This window comes from Aotus nancymaae, unplaced genomic scaffold (assembly GCF_030222135.1).
Source record: "Aotus nancymaae isolate 86718 unplaced genomic scaffold, 86718_ANA_hifiasm-v0.15.2.pri h1tg000057l, whole genome shotgun sequence".
In the NCBI taxonomy this organism is placed as follows: Eukaryota; Metazoa; Chordata; class Mammalia; order Primates; family Aotidae; genus Aotus; species Aotus nancymaae.
Genome location: NW_026988471.1, coordinates 22,767,353 through 22,787,146, shown reverse-complemented (window position 1 = coordinate 22,787,146; position 19,794 = coordinate 22,767,353). Strand labels below are relative to the sequence as shown.

Here is a 19,794-nt window from a genome sequence, read left to right as displayed (position 1 = left end):
ATGGGCCCAGCATGAGCCCCAAGGTTGTTCTTCCTCCATTTCCCCACCCCCACTCTCCTGTATGTTTAGGTCCCAGATGGGGTTGTCTGCATCCCTGAAGGAGGACGGGCTGTGTTGTTCAAGAAAGACGATGGTTAACTGTACTGTGAAGGTCAGAACCTGGAATTTCTCATAGGCTGCTCCGAGATGTGGCCCAGAGTCTTCCAAGCATGTAGCTGGTCTACAGAAGCCTCAGGAATGCACTAAGCCTAAGGGATACACCAGAGCAGGCAAGCATAGGGTCGGTGTAGGACAGGGATTTGTAGGTGGGACAGGCCCATGAAGCAGCTTCAGTTGAATGCACAATATTTTGTGTACAGATAAGAACATTTTCCTGGAGAGATTTTATTAGAGTTTAAAGAAGGTTAAGAAACCGTGTTGATCTTAGGGCTCCTGAACTCCTTAGACAAGAGAACTGAAGATAAGTTGGGGCAAGGAGCTCAAGTGCTTTGGGGAGGAAAAATGTGGCGGGCTTGCGGTAGGTGTTTTCATGAAAACTACGACTCCCAGCGATCCGTGCGGCAGAGCCAGAGCTTATTGGCCAGTGGGACAAACCCTCTCCTAATGTGCACATTCAAAAGCCAATAGACGGGGCCATCGCGGAGCGTGCTCGGCCACCGCTCACCTATCAGAGGACTGAGGGCCGGTGCTTCCGGTGGCTGCCAAGAGCTTCCAATCTCCGGCTGCGTGATGTTGGGCTGCCTCAGGGAAACTGGTGTTTTTGTGAGTCAGTGAGACCTAAGATATTTCGTCTCCACTGCTGCCGGGCCTGGCGGATGTGGGGAGGCTGTAGGAGGTCAGGAGGGAAGTGGACCGGGCGGGGGTGGGGTGTGGGATGGGGGATGGGGGATGGGGGTCGGGAGGGAGGGAGGAGATTGAGGAGTGCAGAGAGCATGAGGAGAATGGGGCGGGCCGCGTGTGAGGGGTCGCGGGATGAGGACCGAGCTGGGTGTGGGTGTAAACGAGCAAATATGACTGTGACTCGTGAATAATACTCCTGGGAATGTGTTCCAAGGAAGTCATCCAAAGTCAGGAAATGCTTTAAGCATTAAGACCTCGGTCACAACGTTATTTATAGCGGAGTAAAGTTGGGTACAGCCAGGAGCTGTTCAGTACATTATGTCACTTCACTGAGTGTACGTGAAGTGGCCTCTAAAACTAATTTATAAAACTTTTTAATAACATGGGGAAATGCTAATTATATAATGTTAAGTGAAAACTGTGATACAAAGTTGCACAGCATGACTGAAAAAAGTTTGACAGCCAAACTATGCGTAGAAGAGTCTAGAGGGATGTAGTCGTAATTTTCCTTGGATGAATGTTTTTTCGTTAACTCTTCTTAATTTTTACCTTTCTTATGTGTGATTTTTTTTTTCACATAAGGGTAAAGAATTTGAAATCATTTTATAGTGGAAACACAATAAACTTGGAAAACAAGTTGGGAAAGGGATGTACTTTTGTTTAAACCTACTGGAAATGCTCCAGCTCACCTGAATCCCTTGATTCTCATCATGAGTTGTCTTTAAAGATGAAAAACAGAATTAAATGGTCATATACTGAGCACCAACTCTTGGTTTTCTACCACGCCTCTCCTGAACTAATACAGTGGTCTTTTCCCTCCGAAAACACGCAGGGTTCTTGATTTTATGTTCTCCAGAAAACTTACACTTTGGAGATTGTGAAACAATAGGTATACAATTAGTTTCAGGCAAAATCAGTAGTGTTGGGGAATGCCTGAAGATCATTTAAACCTTGGTCCTCCTGGCTCTCTCATCTTTTACAGTGAGGTTCTCTACTGCCTTGACTTTAATTATTAACCCTGTGTCAGTGATTTCCAAATCTTTACTTCTGCCTGCCTAATGTACATTGGTACCATGTAGACATTTTACATGAAGCACATGTTAATACCAAATACATCACATACTACACACCTTCCTCCTCCCCTACCGCACCCACCTCACACAGGGTCTCACTCTGTCACCCAGGCTGGAGTGCAGTGGTATGATCATAGCTTACTGTAACCTGGAACTCCTGAGCTCAAGTGATCCTCTTAGCCTTCTCATTAACTAGGACTACAGACAGGTGTGTGATGCTGCACCCCGCTGATTTTTATTTTATTCTTTTTATCTTTTCCTTTTTTATGGAACACTTCACAAATTTGCAACTCATCCTTGTGCAGGGGCCGTGCTACTCTCTGTATCATTCCAGTTTTAGTATATGGGCTGCCAAAGCTAGCACCGAGCTCATTTTTTAAAATTTTTTCTGTAGAGTTGGGGTCTCCCTGTGTTGCTAAGGCTGGTCTTGAATTCCTGGCCTCAAGCAATCCTCCCACCTTGGCCTCCCAAATTGCTGGGATTACAGGTGTTAGCCACTGTGCTCTGTCTGCCTTTCTTCCCTCCCTCCCTCCCTCCCTTCCTCCCTTCCGTCTCTCTTTCTTTTTCTTTTATTTTCTTTTATTTATTTATTTTTTTTTTTGAGACAGAGTCTTGCTCTGTCACCCAGGCTGGAATGCAGTGGTGCAATCTCGGCTTATTGCAACCTTCACCTCCTGGGTTCAAGCGATTCTCCTGCTGCAGCCTCCCGAGTAGCTGGAACTACAGGTGCATGCCACCACACCCAGCTAATTTGATATTTTTAGTAGAGACAAGGTTTCACCATGTTGGCCAGCCTAGTCTCAAACTGGTAACCTCAGGCAGACGTCTGCCTGCCTCAGCCTCCCAAAGTGCTGGGATTATAGGCATGAGCCACCACACCCAGCCTGCTCTGCCTTTCTTGCCTTTGAAACATGCTCTGGTTAATGGGTCAGCAATTTCTCAAGCTAAAAATCTGGGTGTTATCCTTAATTATTTTTTTTCTTCCTCACTACTTATATCCTATCTGATATCACTGTCTATTCCATCTGCTTTAGAAACACATCTCTTGAATCTGGGCTTTTTTCTCTGCTGAAATAGTTACAAACTTGCTTCACTTTCACTTTGTGGCATTCAAATTACTCATCAACTTTCTTCTTTCTCAGGTCTGTTGTGCATATTGTCATTCGAATATATGCTGGTTCCCTCCAGATTGCAAATTCTTCACCATGCCCTTTATGATTAGAGAAAAATTAGAAAGATATATCAGTATCTGATAATGTAAGGCCTTAAATGCCTTGTTAAGACATTTTGAGGCTTTTTTATATGTACTGTAGATGTGGGGATTCATAAAAGGTATTTATGCAGTAAAGCAAAATGATCAGAGCTATGCTTTTTTAAAAAAGATAATTCTACACAACAACACGTAGTATGCAAGCTCATTTGGAAAGTAGAGACTGGTATCAAGGGGACTTCTTGTTCTACCCTAATAAAAAGGGAGAAGTCAGAACCTGGGCTAACAGGAGTAGAAAGGAATGGAGCAGATTTTTGTAATCATTGGGTTTTTGAGAAGAATGTGCCACATTTCTTCTTGTTACTGAAGATGACAGTATTAAAATTCATTCTTCTAAAAACCTCAGTAAACTGGCCCAGCATGGTGGCTTAATCCCACCACTTTGGGAGGCCAAGGCAGGAGGATCACTTGAGGTCAGGCTTTTAAGACCAGCCTGGCCAACATGGTAAAACCCCGTCTCTACTAAAAATACATAAGTTAGCCAGGCATGGTGGCGGGTGCCTATTCCAGCTACTCGGGAGGCTGAGACACGAGAATCCCTTGAACCCAGGAAGTGGAGATTGCAGCCTAGATCACACTACTGCACTCCAGTCTGAGTAATGGAGCACGACTGTCCCCCTCCAAAAAAATAACCTCAGTAAACTTATTCTCATGTTTGTTTTTCTCTTATTCTCAAATCCTTATCTTGTGCGACTCTGGTCACACACACCCTCATTGACATTAGACTGAATTTAGTATCCTAAAATATATAAATCAACTTAGATGTAATTGGCCCATTAGGAATTTTCTCTGTCCATGAAAGTGTATCATGCATTATTTATCAATAAAAGTCTTTTTAAAGTACATAAGTAGATATTAGGGGGAAAACATCTATTATCTTTCATAAGACCAGTGGGATAGAGATCATGGTTGTCTTCATTAGTAATTACAGGGGACTTTTTTCTCCATTTAGCAAGCCATTGCAGAACCACTTAATCTGACATCATATATAGAAAAGCATAATAGACCTTTTTTTTCTTTAAGTAAAAGATCCTAAGAGCAAGGACAAAGCTAGCAAGGAGACATGAGAAATAATTTATAGATAAACCACCAGGTTGGTAAGAAAATACATTTCTTTGGATTTAGAGTCTGAAGACAACTTCTCAAGTTCTCTCTTTGACACTGAATAAAACAAGGCTGAAAAATGTCATTTGGATTCAGTAACAGGGATGGCACTGGTGGCCTGGTAAGAGATGTTTTAGAGAAGAGATTGGAATGGAGTTCATTTGAAATATATTAAGAAGAGAATGAGTGGTGAAAAATGAGTACTGCTAGTTTACACAATTCTTTGATAACTAGTAAGGTTAAACATCACTTTATATATGTTTGTAGATTGTTGTTTAGTTTTGTTTTTAAGCAGAGACAATGTCTTGCTATGTTGCCCGGGCTGTTCTCTGGTCTCGAACTCCTGGGCTCAAGTAATCCTTCTGCCTTGGCCTCCTAAAGTGTTGAGGTTACAGGCATGAGTCACTGTGTCTAGCCAATAGTTGTTTTGTTTAGTTTTGTTTTTGAGACAGTCTCACTCTGTTGCCGAGGCTGGAGTGCGGTGGTGCCATCTCGGCTCACTGCAACATCCGCCTCCTGGGTTCAAGCAATTCTTGTGTCTCAGCCTCCTAAGTAGCTGGGATCACAGGAGTGTGCCACCACTCCTGGCTAATTTTTGTATTTTAAGTAGAAACGAGGTTTCGCCTTGTTGGCCAGGCTGGTCTCAAACTCCTGGCCTCAGGTGATCCATGTGCCGCGGCCTCCCAAAGTGCTGAGATTAAAGGCATGAGCTACTGCATCTGGCCCAGCAATTGTTTTTATACTAAAATTAGTCTTTCTCAGTCTGTGTTTATTATTGAAACATTTTGTTCCTTTTTTTTTTTTTTTTTTTGAGACAGAGTATTGCTCTGTCACCAGGTTGGAGTGCAGTGGCATGATCTCGGCTTACCACAACCTCCACCCACCGGGTTCAAGAGATTCTCCTGCCTCAGCCTCCCCAGTAGCTGGGACTACAAGCACATGCTACCATACCCAGCTAATTTTTGTATTTTTAGTAGAGATGGGTTTTCACCATGTTGGCCAAGATGGTCTCGATCTCTTGACCTGTGATCCACCCACCTCGGCCTCCCAAAGTGCTGGGATTACAGGCATGAGCCACTGCACCCAGCCAACAGTTTTGCTTTAGACACTTCGGGTTTGTTTGCGTTTTACTGCAGTGAGCATATACTTTTGTTTGTTTTTTGAGACAGTGTTTTGCTCTGTTGCTCAGGCTGGGGTGCAGTGGTGTCATCTTGGCTCACTGCAGCCTCCACCTTCCAGGTTCAAGAGATCCTGTCTCAGCCTTCCCAGTAGCTGGGATTACAGGTGTGTGCCACCATGGCTAATTTTTGTGTTTTAGTAGAGATGGGGTTTCATCATGTTGGCCAGGCTGGTCTTGAACTTCTGGCCTCAAGTGGTCCGCCCTCCTCGGCCTCCCAAAGTGCTTGTATTACAGGCATGAGCCACCATACCCGGCCTCAGCATGTACTTCTTTAGTGATTCAAATGCCTGGGGAAAAAATATTCAGGGTGAGAAAATGAAGATAATACCCACCTAACCTACTTTACGTTATTGTAAAAGATTGTTGTAAGATAAAATGCCATAGGGAATGTGAAAATGTTCTGAAAATTATTAAGTGCTGTTGAATATGATGAAGTTGAAGTAGAAACAGTGATTTTTGAGTGTCATTTCAGTAGAGAGATAAAAGCCACTTTGGAAGGATTTGAAATAAGTGCTAATAAAGTCAGAGATGTGCATATCAGTTATTCATTGATTTGGCAGTAAAAGGATGAATAGAAATTAGATGATAGAGACTTTTCTCAAATTTTTAATTGGAAAATTTTCTAACTTAAAAGATGAAAGTACCATAAATACTCACATAGCCACAATCTAGATTCAACAGTTATTAACATTTTGCTACATTTGTTTTTTCTCTCTGTGTGTCAATAGAAAATTTGGGTTTTCCTTTTTGTCAAACCATTTGAAAGAACGTTGTAGGCATCATGACATTTTACCCCAAGTAGTAAATTGGGGGTAAATTTAATCGTCCTGCATAATCACAATACCATGTTCACACTTAAGAAAATTAATAACTCCACGATATTTTCTGATATCCATTCCATACTCAGATTTCCCCAGTTCTAAAAATCTTCATTTGGTAGATTTTATTTCTTTAATTCAAGATCCAGAGTCTATACAATGCATTTGCCTGTTATAGCTCAGTAGTCTCTTAATTTACAATACTCTCCCTGTAATTTTGTTTCTCCACATTATTAACCTGGGAAGGGTCTAAGCCAGTTGTCTTATAAAATGTACTACATTCAAGATTTGTCTAGATTTCTCATGATGTAACTTTCCTTTTTAATCATTTCAGGTAACCTTTATCAGAAGGATGGATTTGGGAAAAGGAAGACTACTCAGGACTGGACTGAATGCATTGCGTCAAGCAGTGCACCTGATCCATGGCCTTGCCTGGACTGATGGGAATCAAGTTGTCCTAACTGATTTACAGCTTCACAATGGAGAGGTCAAGTTTGGGGACTCCAAAGTCATTGGACAATTTGAATGTGTCTGTGGGTTGTCCTGGGCCCCACCCGTTGCAGCTGACACACCTGTTCTGCTTGCTGTCCAGCATGAGAAGCATGTCACTGTGTGGCAGCTGTGTCCCAGCCCTGTGGAGACAAACAAATGGGTGACGTCTCAGACTTGTGAGATTAGAGGGTCACTGCCTATCCTTCCCCAGGGCTGTGTGTGGCACCCAAAATATGCTATTCTGACTGTGTTGACTGCACAGGATGTCTCCATTTTCCCTAATGTGCACTCTGACAATTCCCAGGTAAAGGCAGACATCAACACCCAGGGCCGCATTCACTGTGCATGTTGGACCCAGGATGGCCTAAGGCTGGTGGTCGCAATAGGCAGCAGCCTGCTTTCTTATATTTGGGACAGTGCTCAGAAGACTCTTCACAGGTGCTCCTCCTGTCTGGTGTTTGATGTGGACAGCCACGTCTGCTCCATCACAGCAACTGTGGATTCACAGGTTGCTATAGCCACTGAGCTTCCACTGGATAAGATCTGTGGCTTAAATGCATCTGAAACCTTTAATGTCCCACCTAACAGTAAAGACACGACTCTGTACACTTTACCAGTTATTGGTGAAGTACCCTCTGTGGATAAAGAGGCAGCTGATTCTGAAACAAATTCTGAAATATCAGTTACTTCGTCCTATTTAGAACCTCTGGATCTAACTCACATACATTTCAATCAACGTAAGTCTGAGGATAATTCTCTTATTTGTCTAAGGAAAAAGGACTACTTGACAGGAACTGGCCAAGATTCTTCACATTTGGTCCTTGTGACCTTTAAGAAAGCAGTTACCATGACAAGAAAAGTCACTATTCCAGGCATTCTGGTTCCTGATCTGATAGCATTTAATCTTAAAGCACAGGTAGTGGCAGTGGCTTCCAACACTTGCAATATAATTTTGATCTACTCTGTCATTCCATCTTCAGTGCCAAACATCCAGCAAATTCAATTAGAGAACACTGAAAGACCAAAAGGGATATGTTTCTTGACAGACCAACTATTACTAATTTTGGTAGGAAAACAAAAACTCACTGATACGACATTTCTTCCTTCTTCAAAGTCTGATCAATATGTCCTTAGCTTGACTGTTAGAGAAGTAATGTTGGAAGAAGAATCTTCAATAACATCAAGTGAAAGCCAGACTACCTACTCTACTTTCAGTGCTCTGTTAAATAAAGCAAATAGAAAAAAGTTAATTGAAAGTCTTTCCCCAGATTTTTGTCACCAGAACAAAGGGCTGTTGCTGACAGCTAATGCCAGTAGTCAGAATGGAAGGCCTGGAAGAACACTTATTAAAGAAATCCAGAGTCCTCTGTCTAGTATCTGTGATGGCTCCATAGCCCTAGATGCTGAGCCTGTTATCCTCCAGCCAGCAACACTGCCCAGACACAGCAGCACACCAGACCACACTAGCCCACTGGAGTCTCCTCGTTTGCCTCAAGGAAAGAACTTACAAAGTGAAAAGGAAACTTACGAGCTATCTAAGGAAGTGGAAATTTTATCTAGGAACCTGGTTAAAATGCAACGGTGTCTTTCTGAACTCAAAAACTGTCTGCATAATGGGAGGAAATCCTCTTTAGTGTATCCACTCTCTCAAGATCTTCCATATGTTCACATCATTTGCCAGGTAAATTCTTTGAGGAACTACCTCTATATATAAAAGCTCCTGCAGTGGGTGAGTACTGCAAGAAACATATTGATGAGAAAGATGGTGCTGTAACTGAACGTCACTAAGCTGGGCATGTTATATTAGAGGCAAGTTGGTACACCTTTGCAGGTTGGTTGGTTCTTAGCCTGCCAACCAGATAGGCATACATATTAGTCCACATCATGATTTTATCAGGCGTGCGGTATGGAAAAATAAATGACTGCACTAATTCTGGCAATTTACATTTAGAAGAAAAATTTAATCATGTTATTTCATTGAGACAACCTTTTCCTTATGTAATAGAGATACTCCTCCAGTTACAAAAAAGGTTATGCTGCGGGGAGCCATAGCTCACTCCTGTAACCCCAGCACTTTCGGAGGCCGAGGCGGGTGGATCACCTGAGGTCAGGAGTTCGAGGTCAGCCTGGCCAACATAGTGAAATTCTGTCTCTAATAAAAATACAAAAATTAGCCAGGCATGGTGGCATATGCCCGTAATCCCAGCTGCTCAGGAGGCTGAGGCAGGAGAATCACTTGAGCCCAGGAGGCCGAGGTTTCAGTGAGCCAAGACTATGCCACTGCACTCCAGCCTGCAACAGAGCGAGACTCTGTCTCAGAAAAAAAAAAAGTTACGTTTATTTAAAATGTTTTGATGTATTTCTTTATGCATGCCTATACAAAAATAATATATATGTGGGATCATATTATCATACATGTTTTTTATCATGGATACTTTCCTTCTATATAAAATATGGCCTTGCTCCATCTTCCCCTTAACCCGCTGTAACCAGCAGCTTAACATGGATCCTTTTGTGACTTTCTTCATTCTCATATGATCTAACACAGGTCTTTGTGTACATAGATATATACGTATGTGGGGGTGGTTTGTCATTGTTTTTTACAAAAATGGGGTGATTTGGTACAATCTTTTTAAATATGTATTTTTTTTTTTTTTTTTTGGAGACGGAGTTTCGCTCTTCTTACCCAGGCTGGAGTGCAATGGCACGATCTCGGCTCACCACAACCTCCGCCTCCTGGGTTCAGGCAATTCTCCTGCCTCAGCCTCCTGAGTAGCTGGGATTACAGGCACGCGCCACCATGCCCAGCTAATTTTTTGTATTTTTAGTAGAGACGGGGTTTCACCTTGTTGACCAGGATGGTCTCGATCTCTTGACCTCGTGATCCACCCGCCTCGGCCTCCCAATATGTATTTTTTGAGATGGAGTCTCACCCTGTTGCCCAGGCTGGAGTGAAGTGGTACGATCTCGGCTCACTGCAACCTCCATCTCCTGGGTTCACGTAATTCTTCTCTCTCAGCCTCTCAAGTAGCTGGGGCTACAGGCGCATGCCACCACACCCAGCTAATTTTTTGTATTTTTAGTAGAGATGGGGTTTCACCATGTTTGTCAGGATGGTCTCAATCTCCTTACCTCGTGACCCACCCACCTTGGCCTCCCAAAGTGCTAGGATTATAGCCGTGAGCTGCGGCGTCTGGCTGGTGCACTCTTTACTTCATACTGAGGTATGCTCTTTATTTAGCCTTTCCCTTTTGATTGACATTCACTTTGTTTTCAGTTTTTAGCTACTCCAAATAATGCTGCAGTAGTACTCTTATATGTCTCCATTCGTATTAGTACCTTTATTTCTTTTGGATTGGTTCCCAGAAGTAGAAATGCAAATTTGAAGAGTATATGTTTCCACTTTTAATAGATGCCAGATTGCTTCTCAAAGATTTTTTCTTAACAATGCATCATCACACACCCACCAGCTACGTATAAGGCTGTCCTTTTCCTCACATCTTACCAATCTGATCAGTGATCCTCCTGCTTCAGCCTCCTGAGCAGCTGAGACTACAGGTATGTGCCACCATATTGAGCTAATTTTCTTTTTAAAAATTTTTTATCAGAGACAGGATCTTTCTATCTTGTCTAGGCTGATTGTGACGTCCTGGGCTCAAGTGATCTTGCCTCAGCTCCCAAAGTGCTGGGATTACAGGCATGCGCCAGTGCATGTGGCCCTAACCCTAGGTTTTTTTGAAGAGGATTTTTGCCACATTAACTACGTGAAGTTTTCAGTAATAGAGTTTTAATTTTTTTAACTTTTTTTTTTCTTAAACTATAGAGACAGGGTCTTGCTGTGTTGCCCAGGCTGGTTTGGAACTCCTGGGCTCAAGCAGGCCTCCTGCCTCAGCCTCCCAAAGTGCTGGGAATACAGGTGTGAGCCACCAGACCCAGTCATAGTTTTGATTTTTTTTGTTATTTTATTTATAAATGTGATAACTAGTTTTTATTTCTTTCCTACTATGACTTTTTAAAGAATATTTTTTCTTTTGTGTTTTTTTTTTATTTTAAATTTTATTAGTTATTTATTTATTATTTTTTTGAGACAGAGTTTTGCTCTTGTTGCCCAGGGTAGAGTGCAATGGCATGATCTTGGCTCACTGCAACCTCTGCTTCCTGAGTTCAAGTGATTCTCCTGTCTCAGCCTCCCGAGTAGCTGGGATTACAGGCTCATGCCACCACGCCTGGCTAATTTTTGTATTTTTAGTAGAGACAGGGTTTCATCATATTGGTCAGGCTGGTCTCAAACTCCTGACCTGAGGTGATCCACCTGTCTCAGCCTCCCAAAGTGCTGGGATTACAGGTGTGAGCCACCGTGCCTGGCCTTTTTTAATCTTTTTAAATAGGTAATTCATTTACTTGGTTTAAAAAGCAAAACAGTATTTTAATAAAAACTGTATCCCAAGAACCCTTACTCCTACTTCATGTTTCTTCAGCCTGTTCTCCTTTCCTCCTTTAGGTAACCATTTTTATTTTTATGTCTTTATGCAGATACTAGCAGACTTTAGTATGTATTTTTATTTCCTCTTTTGTTACACAGAAGTTAAGGTGATGTACACACTTCATTTTCCATTTAATAGTATGTCCTGGAGAGCTCTTCATATCAGCACACAGAGCTCTGTTTTCATCTTTTTTCCACAGCTACATAGTATTTTTTTTCCTAATTACAAAAGTAATATATACCTATGGAGGAACAAAATTTAACCATTACAGAAATATTTAATGTTGAAAGTAAAAATTTTCCATAATCTACCCTTTAGGAAAATACATAGTTATAGATTTAGATGTTTTTATTTTATTATTTTATTTGATGTTAGATGTAAATATTTCCATATTTTTTCTGTACATTAATCCAAAAAACATATCTAATTGTTTAAATTTATTTAAAAAATATATTATTTTAAAATTTATTTTCTTTAGGCTATTTTACTTGCAAACAACAATGTATCTTTCTATTTTTAAAACATTCGTCAATGTATAATTTTATATTTTTAAAAACTAAGGTTAAAATTACCATGTTTGACCAGGCACAGTGGCTTAAACCTGTAACCCCAGAACTTTGGGAGGCTGAAATGGGCAGATCGCTTGAGCCCGGGAATTCGAGACCAGTCTGGACAATATGGCAAAACCTTGTCTCTGCCAAAAAAAATACAATAATTAGCCAACCTTGGTGGCACCATCTGTAGTCCCAGCTGCTTGGGAGGCTGAGGTGTGAGGATCACTTGAGCCAAAGAGTTTGAGGCTGCAGTGAGCCATGATCACGCCACTGCATTCCAGCCTGGGAAACCGAGTTAGACTCTGTCTCAGAAAAAAAAAAAAAAAAAAAAAGATATGTTTTGTTGCCCTTTCAATTCTTCAGTTTTTTAGTTTATCATGATATAATCCAGCCAAGCTGTTGTCAGTAGTTATCTCTGGAGGATAGAATTTTGAGGACTTTATTCTCTGCATTATATATTTCTGTTATACTTTTATTTATTTATTTTTTGTTTATTTTTAGATAGAGCCTCACTCTGTCACCCAGACTGGCGTGCAGTGGCACAATCTTGGCTCACTGCAACCACTGCCTCAAGTGATTCTCCTGCCTCAGCCACCCAAGTAGCTGGGATTACAGGTGTGCACCACTATGCCCAGCTAGTTTCTGTATTTTTAGTAGAGATGGGGTTTCACCATGTTGGCCAGGCTGGTCTCGAACTCCTGACCTCAAGCAATTCACCTGCCTCGGCCTCCCAAAGTGCTGGGATTACAAGTGTGAGCCACTGCGCCCGGCCCTGTTATACTTTTAAAAAACTGATCATGTATTCCTTTTGTAATGGGAAAAATAAAAGTTAAAAAAATAATAATCTCGAGACCATCCTGGTCAACAAGGTAAAACCCCATCTCTACTAAAAATACAAAAAATTAGCTGGGCATGGTGGCGCGTGCCTGTAATCCCAGCTACTCAGGAGGCTGAGGCAGGAGAATTGCCTGAACCCAGGAGGCGGAGGTTGCGGTGAGCCGAGATTCGCGCCATTGCACTCCAGCCTGGGTAACAAGAGCGAAACTCCGTCTCAAAAAAATAAATAAAATAAATAATAATAATCAAAAGCAAGAAATAGTTTCCCCTATAATTTCAGATGTTACATTTCATAATTTCATAAGAGTTGAAATAAATGATTAGTTGTTTTTGACTTTTACAGTTTATTCCTGTGACTTCATTTAAAAATATTAAAATATTAGTGGACATACTCTTTTTTTTTTTTGAGACAGAGTTTCACTCTTGTTGCCCAAGCTGGAGTACAGTGGCACTATCTGGGCTCACCACAACCTCTGCCTCTCGGGTCCACGTGATTCTTCTGCCCCAGCCTGCTGAGTAGCTAAGATTACAGGCATATACCACCACGCTTGGCTAATTTTGTATTTTTAGTAGAGATGGGGTTTCTCCATGTTGGTCAGGCTGGTCTCGAACTCCCAACCTCAGATGACCCACCTACCTCAGCCTCCCAAAGTGCTGGGATTACAGGTGTGAGCCACCATGTCTGGCCTTAAGTAGACATATTCTTTGAGTGGTTCATCTTACCACAATGATGTATAATTTTATTTTCTTTTTACAAGATGGGGGTCTTGCCATGTTGCCCAAGTGCTTAACAACAAAATAAGTTAGACCTATAATTTATAAAACTGTCCTTTATTTTTATTGTTTTCTTGTTTGAGATGGAGTCTGGCTCTGGCGCCCAGCCTGGAGTGCAGTGGCACCATCTCAGCTTACTGCAACCTCCCCTCCCGGGTTCAGGTGATTCTCCTGCCTCAGCCTCCCGAGTAGCTGGGACTACAGGCATGTGCCACCACGCTTGTCTAAGTTTTGTATTTTTAGTAGAGATTGGGTTTCACTACATTGACCAGGCTAGTCTCAAATTCCTGACCTTAGGTCATCCACTGGCCTTAGCCTCCCAAAGTGCTGGGATTACAGGCATGAGCCACTGCACCTGGCCAAAACTGTTCTTTAAATGCTTATATGAAGATATTGTTTTAGAAAAAAAAAAAGATTGTTTCACATAATATATAATTAGAAATAATATTTCTTTTTTTTTTTTAATTATTTTTAGAGATGGAGTCTTTGCTCTGTTGCCAGGCTGGAATGCAGTGGCACAATCTCGGCTCACTGCAACCTCTGACTCCCTGGTTTAAGCAATTCTCTTGCCTCAGCCTCCCAAGTAGCTGGAATTACAGGCAGGTACCACCACGCCTGGCTAATATTTGTACATTTAGCAGAGACAGGGTTTTACCATGTTGACCAGGATGGTCTCTATCTCTTGACCTCATGATCTGACCGCCTCAGCCTCCCAAAGTGCTGGGATTACAGGTGTGAGCCACCACACCTGGCAGCATTATTTTTATTCTATATTCTATGATTATACTTTTGGGCTTTAATTTGTCTTAAATTAGAGCTATACGTTTCAATATTTTTTTCTCTAGATATATTTGAAACCATTCTAAAGATGACTTATTTTTAATGACTTTATTTATTTATTATTATTATTTTTGAGACAGGGTCTCACTGTTTCCCGGGCTTGAGTGCAGTGGCATGATAGCTCACTGCAGTCTTGACCTCCCAGGCTCAAGTGATCCTCACATTTCAGCCTCCTGAGTAGCTGGGACTATAGGTACGCATCACCATGCCTGGCTTTTTTATTGATGTAAAGACAGGGGTTTGCTATGTTGCCCAGGCTGATCTTGAACTCCTGGGCTTACGTGATCTGCCCATCTTAGCCTCCCAAACTTTTGGGACTAAGGGGTGAGCCACCGTGCCCAACCAATTTTTAATGACTTTAAAATTTACAAATCATTTATTTTTATTTGTGCTTTTTCTAAGCTGTGTGAATTTTGACCACAGTTTGTTTATTTTACTTATGCAAATCCTCTTCTACTCTACCACTTAGGACACTCTTTCTTGGCATTTTTTTTCTTTTTTTTTTTTTTGATACGGAGTTTCGCTCTTGTTACCCAGGCTGGAGTGCAATGGCGTGATCTCGGCTCACCGCAACCTCCGCCTCCTGGGTTCAGGCAACTCTCCTGCCTCAGCCTCCTGAGTAGCTGGATTACAGGCATGCACCACCATGCCCAGCTAATTTTTTGTATTTTTAGTAGAGACGGGGTTTCACCATGTTGACCAGGATGGTCTCGATCTCTTGACCTCGTGATCCACCCGCCTCGGCCTCCCAAAGTGCTGGGATTACAGGTGTGAGCCACCGCGCCCGGCCGGCATTTTTTTTCTAATGAAGGATGAAGTGTCTTAGCTGTATCTCAAACATCCAGGCAGCTGTTCTCACCATCAGATTGTATCTCTCAGGCTGCTGTCCATCATCCTTTTAGTGTTATTAGTTGTATTCTAGGAGAGCCAGTTCCTAGTGTTGAAGAACCCTGAGGAAAGTGTAGAACAAAAGGAAAAATAAGGCTGTTTTGTTCCGAATTTTTAGTTGTGTTAAATAAAGCAACAAAGAGCTCCTTAAAACTGAAGTTGGCCAGGCGTGGTGGCTCACAGCTGTAATCCCAGCACTTGAGGTAGCCGAGGTAGGCAGATCACATCACAAGGTCAGGAGTTTGAGACCAGCCTAACCAACATGGTGAAACCCCGTCTCTACTAAAAATACAAAAATTAGCTGGGCATGGTGGTGCGCGCCTGTAATCCCAGCTACTCATAAGGTTGAGGAGGAGAATCGCTTGAACCCGGGAGGCGGAGGTTGCAGTCAGCGAAGATCGCGCCATTGCACTTCAGCCTGAGTGACAGAGCAAGATTCCGTCTCAAAAAAAAACAAAAAACAAAAAACTAAAGTCCAGGTGATTAGTGGTAATAGATAAGAATTTTTTTTAAAAAAACCAATTACACATTCACTTCTTAAGAAATATTAACTTCATTACTTATGTGATCAGTTTAACAACGTTTATTTTTTATTTGCAGAAACCTTATTATCTAGGTCCTGTTGTTGAAAAAAGAGCGGTGCTTCTCTGCGATGGTAAACTAAGGCTCAGTACAGTTGAGCAGACTTTTGGCCTTTCTCTCATTGAAATGCTGCATGGTAGGTCATGTTCAGAAATTGACCCTACCCAACATCTTTGCCTCCTCCACCATCTATTTTAACTTACATCAGTAATGAAAATGAGGGATACCAACCATTCAGTAATTCACTAGACAGTTAACAAGTAATTTATTATTATCATTATCATTATTATTATTATTATTATTATTATTATTATTGAGACAGGGTCTTGTTGCCCAGGCTAGAGTGCCATGGTGTGATCATAGCTTACTACAGCCTTGAATTCCTGGGCTCAGGCAATCCTCCCATCTCAGACTCCCGACTAGCAAGAACTATAGGTGCTTACCACCATGCCCAGCCAATTAAAAAAAAAAAAATTATAGCTAATGGGGTCTCACTCTGTTGCCCAGGCTGGCCTTGAACTCCTGACCTCAAGTGATCCTCCCACTTTGGCCTCCCAAAGTGCTATGATTACAGGCATGAGCCACCACACTCAGCCTTAACAAATATTGTTAATTGCCACCGGGCGCAGTGGCTCATGCTTGTAATCCCAGCACTTTCGGAGGCTGAGGCGGGCAGATCACGAGGTCAGGAGATCGAGTCCATCCTGGCTAACATGGTGAAACCCCATCTCTACTAAAAATACAAAAAATTAACCAGGCGTTGTGGCTCACACCTGTAGTCCCAGCTATTCAGGAGACTGAGGCAGAAAAATTGCTTGAATCCGGGAGGTGGAGGTTGCAGTGGGCCAAGATCATGCCACTGCACTCCAGCCTGGGCGACAGAGCGAGACTCTGTCTCAAAAAAAAAAAAAACTATTAATTGCCTACTGTATACCCAGGCCTAATATAGGTGCCAAAACATATGGAAAATATGCACCTTACCCTTAGGGAACTTATAGCCTAACTGGAAAAGTTAAATGTACATATGAAAAAATTAGAAAAGAGTTAGAAAGCAGTGCTCACTTCGGCAGCACACATACCAAAATTTTGGAACGATACAGAGAAGATTAGCATGGCCCCTGCACAAGGAGACACGCAAATTCGTAAAGCATTCCATATTTTTTAAAAATATATTAAAAAGTTAGAAAGCAGTATATAACAACTGCAAGGAAGTAACAGAAAGCCTCATGTATTTCTATTGCACTAAAATGTAAAGATCATAGCAGCATTGCAGTATACTTCTTTAAGGAGCTGCCATTCTAATATGAAGCAAAGCTGGACATACAAAGGATACCCCTAAGTGGCAAGGGACTGAGTCATTCCCGGTTCATCAGATGTGAAGCATGGTTGTTTTCTTACGCCTCATTCTTGTAACAGTAGCCACCACACTGAACATCAAATATCATTTCTTTTTTTTCCCCTTTTTCCCCTACCTGACCCTAAGTGATACCCAGTCTTCCCAATTCCCCATTCTCTGTAAAATCCTATAAGGATCAAGTTGAATATTATCAACTACTGTATTCCTTCACTCAGAAAAAAAAAACTGTAGTCATAATGTTTCATCATAAGAATTATATACAGTAATTTGCCTATGTATTTATTTTTGTTTGCAGATTCCCACTGGATTCTTCTCTCTGCTGACAGTGAGGGCTTTATCCCATTAACCTTCACAGCCACACAGGAAATAATCATAAGAGATGGCAGCCTGTCCAGGTCTGATGTCTTCAGAGACTCTTTTTCTCACAGTCCGGATTCTGCTGCTTCTCTTAAAGTCTTTACAGGCCTCACTGCCCCCAATTTAGATATCTCTGGCTGTTCTAACCATATAGATGGCATGGCCTGATATCTGCAGTGTCCTTGCTGTGTAGCTCTTCAGATGAGACCATTCCAAACAAGGCCTGCTTGCCACTGTGGACGCTCACCAGTAAGACAGGCGAATCACTTGCCATGGTCGGCTCTCCTGTTCTACCGTTTCCTCTGGGCTGAGGCTCGTGTCTTTGTTAGATGGCTCCAAAAGTGGTGTTTATGTATTTATGACTGTGTGGTTTTGACTTAGGGCAGAATTCCCAGAATAAATTAATATTATGGTGCCATATGGATTGTTTTATGGTTTCTCTGAGGTTTTGTGTCCCTTGTCCCAAGCTGCGTTGAAGCTGTCTTAGGAGCACTTAAAAGGCACCTCGGCATTGTTACAGGTCTTTTTCTTGGCTTCAAGAGGAGGACGAGGAGTGCTGCTGGGGGGCATGTGCTCTAGCATATTAGCCTCAAACCAGCAAGAATTAGAGCTCAGAGGAGGACCAGAAACTCACTGGCTTCTGCTCCCAGGAACAGGAAATGGCTCTAACGTTGCCTGGACCTCCCAGAATTTAAACCTAACCCTCATGCTTCCTTAATAAATTCTGACCGACAAAGGTCCAGATACTCTTAAAAACTGGTCCTGGGAAAATTTTGAATGAAATTTGAAGCGAATTTATCTTCTCTGGGCGCCACTTGAGGTTGTGCTGATGCTGCTAGCACACTGTTGAGTCCCAGCGAGTCCTACTGTGGAGTTTTGTGCTGTGGCCACTCATGAGTGTCCCTGAAATACGTTTTTTGTTTGGTTGGTTTTTTTTCCCATCCAGTTTTGGGATCATACAACTTTCCTATTTTTCTCCCAGTAGTCAGCTCCCTTAGTTAACTTGTCACTTTAATTTGATATTTTTATTTTCTCTCAAGTCTTAGAGACCAGCATAGAATCCGTCAGAGAAAATATTTCAGTAAGTTGGAAATTTAACTGAATCTGAGGTAGTTCTAAAACGTGCCATTTTGTTTCACTTATGGGCTAAAGTACCAGCTTAGTCAGGTAAGAGCCCTGACCCCCTTCAGATGGACACACCACTTCTCACTGCCTTCAGATGAATCACAAATTTCAGTTACTGCAGAACAAATTGATTAGTGTGTGGCTAGGCATCTGCAGATACATTGTTTCAGCCATAGAAGCTCCATTAGCACGTATGCTTCCTTTTCCCCCCTTCCTTTAAGATCATCTGTAAAGAAACTGTTTTATGCCCTTGGGAACTCCTGTCTGTCTGTTACAGTTTACCAAGATGGAACTGGGCTAGGAAAGAAGTGAGGGCCCATTTTGTAGTTCAAGTGCAGTAGACAGCTGCTGGGGTAATGGAAGCAGAGGCAGTGTCTGTAATCAGATGTGGGAGAGCAGTGACTGAGAATAGTCTTGAGGCCTGGCTCCACTTCCAAAGGAAGTATCTGGGGTGTGGTGAAATCACAATTATCTTGAAGCCTAAAGAGAGGACTGCAGAACTGTTAAATCAATGTGGGCGCCTAAAGGGGTATGTTACAATTACCATTTCTCAGGTCAAAATACTGTGAATAAGTCTTCAACAAAATCACTAATGGTTATTGTGGCTGTTTGGATGTTTCAGTAGCATTTTCTTTGTGATTATTGCTGGTATAGAGGAACCCGATAATCTTGATGTTATATATACATATGTTGTCTTTGTATTCCTTCTGCTGGTGGACAGTCCAGAATATAAATGATTCTTTACAACAAATCTGATTCCATGACAACTCTCATGCAAGAGATGTTTCCTTGGCCTCTGCTATTCTTATAGTCATTGGAACAATAGAAAATAATCCCATATATGCTGGCTTTGGAGGCAGGCAGAGAAGAGCTAAATTCTTCAAAGTATTGTTTAATGTTCTGAAAATATTTTACATAAAGATATTTTTACAAATCGCATTTTGCAGTCAAGTTTTTCTAAATTCTGAATGAGTATTATGTGATACATATTACATATATATGTATATAAGGTATAGGAAGGCTTAATAATAAAATGAACCACCCATGGCCTAACTTAAGAATCAGAACATTACCAGAAACCACGGAAGCTCCTGTGTGTCCCTCCTTGTTCCTGTCTCCATAGCTGTGACCCAGAGGTAACTATCCTGATTGTTGTAATAATCATTTCTTTATTCCTTTTCTTTCTTTATAAAAAGGAGTTTCACAACCACATATACAC

At 41.8% G+C, this 19,794-nt stretch overlaps 1 protein-coding gene and 2 non-coding genes across 5 annotated transcripts; 2 read left to right on the top strand and 1 right to left on the bottom strand.

Annotated features, from left to right (window-relative positions):
- The first annotated feature begins 708 nt into the window (after positions 1–708).
- WDCP (WD repeat and coiled coil containing) lies at positions 709–19,174 on the top strand. Of its 3 annotated transcripts, none has more exons than XR_001107618.2 (4): positions 709–762; positions 6,620–8,458; positions 10,190–10,335; positions 15,755–15,822. XR_001107618.2 is itself a non-coding variant. In XM_012453336.2 (4 exons), the coding sequence occupies exons 1-4, from the start codon at positions 730–732 to the stop codon at positions 17,616–17,618; spliced, it is 2,220 nt and encodes a 739-aa protein (XP_012308759.2). In that variant the 5' UTR covers positions 709–729; the 3' UTR covers positions 17,619–19,174. The 3 variants fall into 3 exon arrangements, 2 of the variants coding, with proteins under 2 accessions (XP_012308759.2, XP_021532723.2); XM_012453336.2 differs by lacking the exon at positions 10,190–10,335 and adding an exon at positions 17,389–19,174 and having other exon boundaries at positions 15,755–15,872; XM_021677048.2 differs by lacking the exon at positions 10,190–10,335 and adding an exon at positions 17,389–19,174 and having other exon boundaries at positions 709–835; positions 15,755–15,872.
- Positions 2,174–2,277, bottom strand: LOC135269789 (U6 spliceosomal RNA). Its single transcript, XR_010338046.1, has one exon. It is a non-coding gene; the product is annotated as a U6 spliceosomal RNA (small nuclear RNA).
- Positions 16,791–16,898, top strand: LOC135269754 (U6 spliceosomal RNA). Its single transcript, XR_010338018.1, has one exon. It is a non-coding gene; the product is annotated as a U6 spliceosomal RNA (small nuclear RNA).
- Positions 19,175–19,794: the final 620 nt, after the last annotated feature.

Bases quoted from the DNA above. Each gene is read 5' to 3' on its own strand.
- WDCP (XM_012453336.2), top strand. From the start codon at position 730: ATGTTGGGCTGCCTCAGGGAAACTGGTGTTTTT. The intron at 763-6,619 runs GTGAGTCAGTGA...TAATCATTTCAG, and splicing joins TCAGGGAAACTGGTGTTTTT to GTAACCTTTATCAGAAGGAT. The intron at 8,459-15,754 runs GTAAATTCTTTG...TTTTATTTGCAG, and splicing joins ATGTTCACATCATTTGCCAG to AAACCTTATTATCTAGGTCC.